Source organism: Megalops cyprinoides, chromosome 24 (assembly GCF_013368585.1).
Source record: "Megalops cyprinoides isolate fMegCyp1 chromosome 24, fMegCyp1.pri, whole genome shotgun sequence".
In the NCBI taxonomy this organism is placed as follows: domain Eukaryota; kingdom Metazoa; phylum Chordata; class Actinopteri; order Elopiformes; family Megalopidae; genus Megalops; species Megalops cyprinoides.
The window spans coordinates 10,298,369-10,311,025 of record NC_050606.1 but is presented as its reverse complement, the minus strand read 5'-3'; the positions used below and the strand labels follow the sequence as shown (position 1 = coordinate 10,311,025).

Genomic DNA, 12,657 nt, shown 5'->3' with positions numbered 1-12,657 from the left:
AACATATATACCATCTGATGTATATTTCTGTAAGGAATGCTTCCTCTTCTGTAGATGCCTGGAAGTGACTCCTTCCCTGTATGTAGGTCAGGGACTGCGTTTACCTGCTGTGGGGGAGCTGGCTGCGTGGTGGGACTTCTTGGGCAGGTTGAAGATCTGTTCGCCGGGGTCCGGTGGTGGAATGGCGTCTTGCCCCTGCCTGGCCTGAACCGGATTGTACTCCTTGCCGTCATAGTTAGCGTCAAAGAACTTCTTGAACCACTGGATGAAGTCAAGGTTATCCTGGAACCGGCCTTTGACCAGCTTCTCCACAGGAATAATCTTAGGAGGGAAAAGTCGTCATGTACAAATATTTAGCATGACATATGAGACTTTGTAAAGGTTTCATTTAAATTCTTTAAGAATAATTTTCTGGGCAATTACTATACAAACAAAAAATACTTTATTAAATCTTATTTGTCAATGACACCTGTCACCACAGTTATTTTTATGTTCCTATTTTTAAGTTTTGTATGGTTTAACTCACAAAATGTTAGTTACCATGAGTATTATGCAATGTTTAGGTTGTCAGTGTTCATGGTTTCTGTAGAGGACTGCCTTGGAAAGTTAGAACTGTTTTCCATACTACTTTCATATACTGTCATTGAGAACAGAACATTAATAAATTGCATTTTATGTAGATGTACTCGGTTGTAAGCCAGCAAAATCAAATACACTCAAACTGGTTTCCCTCCTGAGGTTGGTATATATTTACTCCTCAGTGGCTGGCTGGGTAAGTATGTGTTCAACTCCTGCACTGTATCGCTCGGACCTCCATCTACTCACCTTGTCCACATTCATCCTCTTGAAGGAGGCCTGCAGCAGCTTGAAGTTGTGAATGTACTCGTGCTCCAGCTTGGCCTGAAACTTGACCTTCTTCAGGCTGATGCAGCCAGGAAACAGCATGTCCATGAACTGGCAATAGGCTGCTCCTGTGAAGAGAACCAACAGGGTCTCAGAATGTCTGCTTCTTAACCCGGTAGCACTTCAGCGCAACGTTACAAACTGTGGCTCTCCCCTACTCCAGCACAGTCTGTCTCTGCGCCCTGAACAACTCCAGCACAGTGTGTCTCTGTGTCCTGAACTACTCCAGCTCAATGCATTTGTCTGTGCCCTCAACCATTCCAGCACGGTGCATCTGCCTCTGTGCCCTGAACTACCCCAGCAGAGAGCATCTGTCGCTGCGCCCTGAACCACTCTAGCACAGTGTGTTTATGGGCAGTGAGCCACTCTAGCACAGTGTGTCTAAGGGCAGTGAGCCACTCTAGCACAGTGTGTCTATGGGGAGTGAGCCACTCTAGCACAGTGTGTCTAAGGGCAGTGAACCACTCTAGCACAGTGTGTCTAAGGGCAGTGAGCCACTCTAGCACAGTGTGTCTATGGGGAGTGAGCCACTCTAGCACAGTGTGTCTAAGGGCAGTGAGCCACTCTAGCACAGTGTGTCTATGGGGAGTGAGCCACTCTAGCACAGTGTGTCTAAGGGCAGTGAACCACTCTAGCACAGTGTGTCTAAGGGCAGTGAGCCACTCTAGCACAGTGTGTCTATGGGGAGTGAGCCACTCTAGCACAGTGTGTCTAAGGGCAGTGAGCCACTCTAGCACAGTGTGTCTATGGGGAGTGAGCCACTCTAGCACAGTGTGTCTAAGGCAGTGAGCCACTCTAGCACAGTGTGTCTAAGGGCAGTGAGCCACTCTAGCACAGTGTGTCTAAGGGGAGTGAGCCACTCTAGCACAGTGTGTCTATGGGCAGTGAGCCACTCTAGCACAGTGTGTCTAAGGCAGTGAGCCACTCTAGCACAGTGTGTCTAAGGGCAGTGAGCCACTCTAGCACAGTGTGTCTAAGGGGAGTGAGCCACTCTAGCACAGTGTGTCTATGGGCAGTGAGCCACTCTAGCACAGTGTGTCTAAGGGGAGTGAGCCACTCTAGCACAGAGCACCAGCACCTGAGCCAGCACAGCTTCAGGGTCATAAATGTTGCAGAGCCCTTTGCAGCCATCTGTACTCAGCACTTCAGAGTGCTACAAATGTGCACCATCAGCGGTACTTCAGTGCTGTTCTGAGTTCAGTGCACCCTGGTGTGAGTCAGCCTAATGCAAGAATCATAAAGCTCAATGTAGGTCCTGTTCTTGTCTGTTTTATATTAGTGGTTAGCCAGATTGTATGCATTGATTTACTCAAATCTGAATGGTGCCCCACTTACTAAGCACACATTTAAATAGTGATAAGTAGTGACACTGATGAATAATGAGCTTTATTCATCAAGGGAGTACCTGAGGACATTAGTACAGGGGCTCCAGCCAAACTACTCAAACATACAAGGTCCCTTATGACCTCATTAACCAGAGATGATAGTGTTCAGTAACAAAAGCAAAAGTGCCAAGGATGAAGCCTAGGCCTATTGTTAAATCCTGTATTCAACCACACACTCACACACACACACAACAGCAGGCACAGCGCACCACAGGGGAATTCAGATACACACTGTCCCTTTGAGGAGAGGGCAGACGCTCTGGCCAATTCCTCTGCGGGCGTTAGCCGACTCTCCTTTGCACAGACTGCGTGTTTATTGAATACTGCACTCTGACACTGAGGACACCTTTACTCTGTCAGGCACTTTGCCACATCGGAATTTCCGGGCACTGCTGTCAAACTAAATTGGCGTAACTGAAAGAGGCATTCCAGCTCCGTTTATACCGGACTCAAGCAGCACTTCTATTTATGAGCGCCGCTCCTTTCAAAATGTGACCACGATGACCTGCCTTTACGCCCTACGGATCCACCTTGTTGTTTAAAAACAAAAAAAGTTCATTTTAACAAAAAAAAAAAAAAAAAAAAAAAAACAATCAGGCATCGTCACTTGTGGAGGTCATTTGCGTTTTGTGTGACGTGTCAGTAGACAATATATTCCAACAGGTATTGATAGGCCTACATCAAACTGAGAGCAAGATGTTTTCAGGCCATGGTACAGGACAAAACAATGATTTTTACAACAGAGAAATAGTGTTAATGTTAAAATGTTTAGTTTGTGTGAGGCAACTGATATCCAGTAAAAGGGTGAACACAGGTTCGTAGATCATACACAGACCTGACACGAGGGTTGAATAAATGCATGTGGTCTGTAATATAAATGTGAATTTTTTTAATTTGGGCAAGACATTCTACATATATATCTCTCAGACAAGGTTTCATCCTCCTCCATGCCTGTCACACACAAATGTAAACAAATCCTGTAACATTTGTCAACACATTAGCATCTCTGTCAGGCACCCATGAGTTGCTAAATTGTCCACACTGAAAAACACCAAATCATTCTGGCTCTACTGAAGTGCATTCTGGGGCCTGTAGTGCACAAAGCAGCTACTGGCTGCAGGCAAGCAGTGTATTTGAGGAATGTGAAATTCATGCTTCCTGTATTTGAGGACTGTGGAATTCAAGTTTCAAGGTTCTACTGTGCACTGTCTTCTTCACTAGTTGTGAAGAATACAAAACTGCACAACACACCTGTGAGTTTATTAGGGTTACTGTAGGTTACTTTATGGATGGAGAGAAGCTTCCAATAATGCTGTTCCAGACTTTGATCTTTACATCAGTACCAGTAGATATCAGAATCTTGACATGGTATTGGAATGGTAAACACTTGATAGGGTTAAACAGGGCAAATCACAGCATCTGTTTCTGTTTTGACCGCTCAGCAAGAAAGAACAATGCCCAAAGATCTGACACAGATCATTAGGGAAAAGACAATGACCCAATTGCGAAACTCCCCAAAAAAAACCCAAATCCCTATGACAGATTTCATTTTTAATTCAATCACTCATATTTACTGACCAAGTATTCAACTTGGGTATGTGTGGCCTATCAACATTGTTATTACAGTTAGACAACAGCTCGCTTGAAGATCAAAGTTTGATTTAAGGTTGGCATGAATACTGGTATCTTCCAGGGGTGTTTGCATTCACTTCTGGTATTTATTGTATACACAGATGCTTAATCCACCAAAAAAACTGCTCAGGGGTATAGTCTACACTTGCCAAAGGTTTTGCCAGACTCATAATACACTCTGAGTTTTAAGAAAATTCAAATCTATGCATTTAATACCACCTTTCTTCATGTCACAACTCTTGTTTTTTTTTTTCCCAAACCAGTTGCCTTGGTTTCAATGTTATACTGACATTTTCAGTAAATTAAATGTATTTTTGTTGTTATTATATATCAATGTTGGTGGGATAGTAATGGAAAAGGATATCAGCAGCTACAAACTTTTCATAACTGGGCTAAAAATGTCTGCATGTCCACTCAACTCAAAGCAGTCAACAATGCAGTTGAAGTCTGGCCTTTCTAGAAAAGACCACACTTTACATAACATTCAGTTTTGATTTTAATGCTCAAGACATCTCAAGCAGGCATCTGATCAATACTGCCACCAGATATTGCTGTTTCTAACGTTATTGTTGATAAAGGCTGTTTCTGTTCTGCTGAATCGGAAGCTGCCATTGCAGGACAATACACCAGCTCAGTCAGATGGGTACATGTACAAACCCCATGTGATTTATGTTGCTTTCACATGTGAGAGAAAAAGGTAATCCAAGGTGAATGCCCACATACATGAGCCTGCTCATCCCCCAGTCTGCTGTGGACAGGCAAGCCTCACAAAAGAAGCTGCCACAAAACAATTACAATTCAACATCATCATCAAAAACTGACAGACTGAATTCTGTTTACCAATAAAAAGAACGGCCCTTAACAAAATAAAATACCATGCTGCAATGATATGCAGAGTGGTATGAGAACCAGGACAGGACAAAAGAATTGAATTTTCTTCACAATTTAAACACAATTTTATCAGGTCTGATCTTTAATGAAGGATTGTGAAATTGCATAACTCCTTCCGGACAGACTGAACAATACCGTTACACTTAAGTTTAACTTAACGGACAGCAGATGCTTCAGATTTTAAACATGAACAGGCAACACAGTTGTTCATTTGTTTCAAGCGTTATAATTCCAAATACCAAAGTTTTATTAGTAAATGGTATGTGCCAGCGGAATCTCTGACAAACAGCATTTTCTCCATGTCTCAACACAAGGTGACCAGAGAGACTGCTAACTGGACATCACAAATTCTGCAAAATGCTGCCTGTCCTTCTCACAGTGTTCTAGAACACGTTCGGTAACGCTACACTACAAAAAGGAACCCTTTTCATGCATGGTCCTTAATTTTTCACTATGTATCTCACTGTATTTTTCCAACTTCATGGCACATGTGCTCCTATGAAAAAAGTTATATGCAATAATAACTGTCACTGCTCGCAATTTACGGCCAGCAGACCGCCATGATGGACAATGAGAAACATGTGGAGAGATTACTGAAAATCATACCACATAATTCCACTCTGTCATCTTCAGCTGCTCAGAAACGCTAAATTTACCGTTTTTGACTGACTCGGAGAACTGTGAGAGAGAGCAATACTGTCATTATTCCTCATTTTCAGGCATTCTCACATGGAACCCATCCCAGAGCAGCTTCAAACAAACTGACATCCGTCTGTCCCCTGAAACTTCACCTCTGCTGTTAACCCACAGCTTTTGCTGCTGCTGCTGCTGCACCTTGACTGCTCCTCACCCTCAGTGTTAGGGAGAGGCTTACTTACATTACAAAAAAGCGGAATAAGCAACATGTTCTTACCTGAGGACAGCTGCTCCACTTTAGTGTAGTTTAGACAGAGAATGTCGTTCACCCAGGCAGTGATGTCATGTCTGCTCATAGTCTCCTGGGTGATTGAGGTAGAATACACGTTGACAGCCATCCCCCAGCTGCAAACAAGAACATAAGTCACATTTGTTAGTACTGATTAAAATGGAAATGCATCCAGACATCACCTGCATATTTATGGAGGTGATACTGTTAATATAACAATCACTACAGCATATAACAGGGGGCAGTAAATGGCACACAAAGACACTTTAGTTCTTCTAAATGCTTCTCTTTATGACTCCATAATGGGCTGACACTGACTGTTGCTGTTTTTCCTGCAACTGTGGCCAAAAGACATATCATCGGTCTACCTGTAGCCTACTCAAAATACTCACAAGGCTTAATATTTGGAGGAAGCTCTCCATTGTTACACTACATTCAGAGCTTCAGTCTTACTAACCTCTTCACTACTTCATCCACTGTAGCTCCCTTTCCACACTTAAACTGATAGGATTCTTGCAATGATATCACTCGCTGGAGATCAGAAAGTTTACCAGGTCATATGTCCAGCAATGTTACCCTCACTGCTCAACGTACTTTGTCCCACAAACCCAATCAATATTTACAGCTTTTCTGAATTTGTAATTTAAAAAATTAAATATGAGTATTGCCTTAATGTTCAGTCATCTTTGATGTCATCAAAGTGATGTGGCATTGACAAGTTTCGTTTTTCATATTATTTTCTGGGGTTATTTTTGTATCCATGTATAGCTGTCTTCAATGAGCGCCCACCCCCACGCATGACTGAACACTGATATACAATTAACACAGAATACACAGAATGACTGAATTCTGAATGTAAGGTCAACAGTAGACAACTTTGTAGAGCAGAGGTTCCCTGAAATAACCTTCTGGATGCAAATTATCCTGCTTGGTAAAAACAAGGTGCATGTGTTAGAACCTGCCTGTGGTTTGCAAATTCAGTGGAGGCCCTGAACTGCCCAGGTCACTCCAATATGAAAAAGAGAACAAAACATAGATTTGAAATGCAAAATACAGACTTAACTGACAACTTACAAACACATATTCAAATATTCTACCCTTCTCTGTTTCAAAGCAGAAATTCAACTGCTTTTCATTGCTAATACCCATTTTCAAAGTATTGTTTGTGCTATTTTGTTAGGTACTTCCATTTGGCACAAATCTATAAATATGTAAACGAGTTCAAAGTAAATTTGATTAAACAGAAAAAAAAGTCTTAAATGCTATCAGTACTAACAAAAGCACCCCACGCAACGGCAAGTAATCATCTGAATCATCTGATTCATCTGATAAAACTCCAGTGAATACACACAGGGCGCTTAAGGGCACGTCCCAAATGTTTAACTTTCAAGCAACCAACCACATGACGAATCACAGATATCACAGAAATGGAGGGAGTCAGGGATTACAGCGAAGACACAGAATCTAGTTTTGAAATCTAGTTCCCCCAGTATCTCTTTCACTGTATGAGAAGAACATTCTGACAATTGAGCAGCACAGCCAAACATGTTTGGACCACTGAAAAGCCACAGAGAACATCCTAAGCATGGAAAACTAGAGGATACCAACCAGGCAATTTCCAATCATGCACAGACAATTGATTTGGAATAAAATGTAGCAAGCGACTTTGGTTGATTTTAATTGATTGGCACTTCAAGGTCTATGATTTTGACTGACGTTTACTGATGATAAGCCACAGCAATGTGAAAAGAAATACAGAAATGTAGCAAACAAAATTTTTTTTAACTAGAGCAGTGCTGCAAAGTGTTCCATGACATAAACCAAGATTCAATCTCAGCCTTTTGACTGCAAAGCTCACTGTAAATAATAACAGCTCTTCAGAGTGTAGTTAGAACTTCAGTGGTCACAATGAAGCTCAATAGGATTAAGAGAGCATTCGGGGGTATACAAGAGTGCAACAGTACACGCTTAACGAAGAACCACGTTTAAAATCCTTTGGTTTGGCTACTGGCTACGCCGATGACATATCTTGAACGAAAGATATGCTAACTACAGGGATTTAAGTTCCAGTCTTTTCTGTGATATGCAGTTGGACATAGACAGTTGCAGACGCGTAATGTGTTTGAGATCTGCCTGTCGAGCATCAGAAGCATGCAGCTCTCAGTGTGAAATGCACTGTGAGGAATGTCTGAAAACATTTCCGGCAGCAGGGTAACGACAGTGCGCAGTTGCAACGAGTTCAAGGGGCGCTTTCTCACTCCCTTTGGATTAGCTGATATACTTCAGAGTACAGTGCACTCTGCATATATGAACTGTTTTAAGAGGCAACCCACATATAATGATCGTGAACACATCATTAGAACAAATCATCCTGTACTAATGCTGTTTAAAAGCTCTGCTCGTTAGAATCAAGTAATCTCCTTACAGGAATCAATTCGGGCTCACGACAAGTAATACGACAATCAATGAGTGTAATAGAGCATAATTAACAAAAAAATCCATTAAAATTGGAATAGAGTGTCCCTTTTATTTCATGCCAGTTACCAAAGAACCTGGCACCCAAAATATTTTGAGAATAAATACGTGCAGTTTAGCCTGGATGCCAATTTACACAGCAGGAATAAGAACGATACTTTCTACAGATGAAAAAATGCTGCCTTCTTGGGTATTATGATGGTCCTAAGATCAATGAAAAAACATGCAGCTGAGAAACTGGGCATTCCACGGCCACTAAGATTTTATGCACAGCTAAGAAGGCATCACAGCCTGAAAATTAGGGCAAACAGGCAAAATGCTGTGCCCATTATCACACAGATGCTCAACAATAAATATGAGTCAAATTATTTTGTGTTACTTCAGTGAGGACATTACCTATCAGTTGATTTAGCTGCCGTTTTAAAGAGCAAAGATGCAAGTTCCATGATGGAGGGAAATACTGATGGTCAGTAGTAATCAAATTAAACCAAAATTATCATCACTGATTGTACTAGATTGTGGCAAGGCTTGTATGCTTTGTTAAATTTTGTTCTAGATAATTACTGCCAACGGGTTGGCTAGATAACTCCCCACTTAGCTTTTTGGTTGTTAGTCAGTGCTAGCTGTAAATATGCTGTGTGTATGCATGTTTAATCAGCTAGCTAATCATTGGAGAGTTGTGCAATTGTGGAGAAATGGGTGGAAAAGTTTCAAGGTGGGATGGGAGAGAGTTAACGGACTTAAACCAGGTAGATATTTTAGATTACCTTGAATCAGCAGGTACAGGTATTGATATTCCTTCAGCTGAATCAGCAGAATTGTATCAGGTGTATGCACTGGCCAGGAAAACGGCACAGGAGCACCTCTAACAGGCTCTTTTGGATGAAACAGACATGCGTTGCCAAGCAACACAAGGCATTTGCTTGGTGTCACTACATTTAAGGCAGTTTGGCATCTAGCACCAATGTTTGCATACAACTAAACGTGGCGTAGAAATTTCTCACACAGAAACAGATTTTATTGCATTACTAAAAATTCCCTGGCTCCTGGTCCTCTCTACACCAAATCTGACTTCTATCCTGTTGCTATTTTTCACCTGCTTTATGTGACCAAAAGAAAATAGGGTTGTGTTAAGATTGTTTATGTATGTCCTCAAAACAAATTATATTTTTGACCAGACTGCATCCTTAATAAAACATGAAGTTACAACTGAACACACATGACACGTTAACTTGAATGAAGGAAAAAAAAGGCTAGCATTAAAGCATAAAACCAAAGTGAACAAAGAAAAAGCCTAATACATTTCTCCATCAAGCGTTTGAGGGGTTAATGCGAAAATCAAAAGTTTTAAATAAAAATAACATGTTCGTGAACATGCACACCACATCCTTTTATTGCCTCCCAAATATGTCTTCCTGCTTGAGTCAGTCACAGCACATCTAGCCTCCATAAATACATACAATTTTCTTATGAACATCAATGACTACAATTATCACTCACTGCATCTGCATACAGCTCACTCTGCCAATAACCACAGTAACCATTTTAATAACCGTTTTGTCCAATGTCTACATTTAACATTTAGCTAAGGAAAGAGATTTATAACAATACTGCATTAACAGGGGAGGAATCGCAGTAGCGGAGCTATTTATAACCAGACCTGTTTAATCTGGGCCAGCGTGTAATTTGTAACAGCCCACAGTGAGGATGCTCCAAGACCACGTATAAGGAGCCACGTCCTTGGGAATTTCCCCAGTACCAAGGGAAAGCCACACAGCAGGCCAGTAATGGGAATGCTTTCATGTGAGTTTAACATGCATCTCATGCAAAGGTTTGGAAGCCTATCGTGAGGGATAATTCACAGCTCTTGCTGAACGAACACAAATTCCTAGGGGTTAGTTAGCATAGTTTCCAAAGGGACCAATCGGTTCTCCTGGATCTTTTTTTTGTGTGTTTCTGAGGCAGCTACAAGGAATTTGCTCAAATCAGGCCTATAATATTACACATTTTGATTTTCAAAAAGCCTTTATTAAAGTACCAAATGATAACTCATCATGAAATTTAAACCTGCAGGAATAAGTGCGGATTCTCAAAGTGGATTCAAAATTGCCTTTATCTTGAATACAAAAGGTGGTGGCAGGGATCACACCTGAGCTGACTGTCTTTTAAAGCGGAGTCCCTCAAGGGTCGGCATCTGGACCTCTGCCCCTCCTTATTTATATTAACGGCAGTAAGTGCATTAAGCATTAAAATAATTAACTATCTGATGACACCGAACTCTTGACTGAAATAAACCATTTGGAAATGGCCAAAATAACACCGAAAATTCAAATAGGATTCAGAATTAGGCTGACAGCCGGGAAACAAGAGATACCAGCAAATGAACAGTTTTACATGTCAGCAGTGAGAATGAAAGGAATGATTATATCATGGGGGCAAAAACTGTGGACTACATAAAAATGACTCCAGTTCTAATCAACATATCTCTAACAAGATGCTGCACCGGACTAGTACAAAAGGTGAACCGGATCCTGTGAAACCAATATGTCACTATATATAAGCATACAAAGGAGGTTTTTAATGTTACACAATGCCTTTTATTAGACCATATGCAGAACACTGTGTTCCACTTCAGTACTATAATCAAAAAGTACAAAAGCTCTGCTAACAAGTACAGAGATGGGCATCATGACTCCAGATCTTCAAAAGATGAATTTAAACCCTTAACCCCTTTGTATGTAGTAAATTGCGACACAGGGGAATTTGATTCAATCAATAGTAAATATAATGTTGTAAATACAAGTGGTACTGTCAGCTGGGAGGACTGGGAGGATTCAAGACAAAATTAGACAGTGATGATTTCAACACAGGTATATGGTCATTTTTCAGTTATTTGCATATTTTTGTTGACTTTTGAAATGCCCTACTGCAGAGTATGTGAATAAAGTTCATTGTTATTATTCTAGATTCACCGTTACTATTATAGATAAAAGAAAATTAAAGGATGAGATAGGCCAAATGGCGTGTTCTCATGAAACATCTTTTGTTATTTTTCCAGCCATACTCACATGCTCCAAACACTCTTTGTACCAGAAGGCCAATAAATACTTTGATATCATGCAAAGGTGTGGAGAATAGTTTATAAAACTGACTACCTTCTTTACAACGCATTTCAATAAATAAAGCAACAAGCAACGTGAAGGGTGAAAACAAAAACTGAATGACAAAATCTCGCCATGTGAAAGAAGCAGTGACTCAGGGAGGAAGTTCGCTGTGAGCTGCAGCTAAGGCCTGCGGGAGACGGCGTTTCCTCTTGGACACATCCTAACACGAGGGGGAAAATCTGCTGCCGTGGAGACTGAGCAGCAGCCCGGATGTACTACTTTCTCCTTTCACCATTGTAACATTAATCAAGAAGATCAACTCCATTGAGAATGCTCAACACAGGCATGCCCGAAGGCAGAATATTACAGTAAGAGGATACCACTATTGCAACCAATTGCGCCGGTCTATAACACAAGCCAATTTTACTCCTCTGTCCTAAACGGATTACAATTAATTGAGAGAAACACAAGAAGCTGCCAATTTACCCAGTTCTTTTTGTAATACTATTGAACTTGACTGTTGACTGCACAATTTATTTTTCTCCAAAAAAGGATTTTGGGCTCCTTTGTGTTTGTGTATACAAATAGCTGTACAAAATAATTCCCCTACTCCACTGCAGGAAACATGGCAAAAATTAATACACCAAGTCTATCCCAAACAAAGCAATGTTACAAACATATTCCCAATAGCCCATTTCCATGAACAATATCATATTCCAGCACTTATGAAATGGGAATATTACCTTGTATGCAGAAATGGTAAATTTTACAGTGAGCTAACATGCAAAGGTATATTATGGAGGCCAACATCCCAACATAACATTAATGAGCAATACTCTCAGAAAGGCATTTCTGCACTGTAACGACTATAACGAGGTCACGGAGCAGACATAGTTATCCAAGATAAGGAGACACACACACACACACACACACACACACACACACACACACACACACACACAGGAGGCTTACACTTCATCTGGCATAACGAAAAAAAACTCATACACAATATTTTCACAAAATGAAACATGCCCTAACCATTTGACCAAGATGATGCTCTACACCATCTGGAAGAATGAACTACAAGATTCCACTCTGGTTCAAAACATTCAAAGCATGGTGGGAATGACGCTGTGTCTGGGACTGTAATGCTGCAGCATCCCCGGGATACAGGTGTCATACGATGCATTAAGAGCACCGCTGCTAGTATACTGGTGTTTATTTCCACACTGATGTAGTACGTTATGGTCTGGATATGCACAGTTACTTCCCCTGACCCTACGACACTAACCCCTCAACATTTACTGTAATCAGCACTGGCACACACAAACCACGGAGAGAA

The 12,657-nt window shown here is 41.1% G+C and overlaps 1 protein-coding gene across 2 annotated transcripts in view; it reads right to left on the bottom strand.

Annotated features, from left to right (window-relative positions):
- The window catches only part of mapre2 (microtubule-associated protein, RP/EB family, member 2), a 28,585-nt gene that overhangs the window by 7,019 nt on the left and 8,909 nt on the right, over window positions 1-12,657 (bottom strand). For both annotated transcript variants that reach the window (XM_036519370.1, XM_036519369.1), the window contains 3 exons: window positions 5,725-5,852; window positions 826-971; window positions 105-321 (listed from right to left, as the gene is read on the bottom strand). In XM_036519370.1, coding sequence (XP_036375263.1) covers window positions 105-321; window positions 826-971; window positions 5,725-5,845 — 484 coding nt within the window. In that variant the 5' untranslated portion in view covers window positions 5,846-5,852. The remainder of the gene's footprint in view (window positions 1-104; window positions 322-825; window positions 972-5,724; window positions 5,853-12,657) is intronic.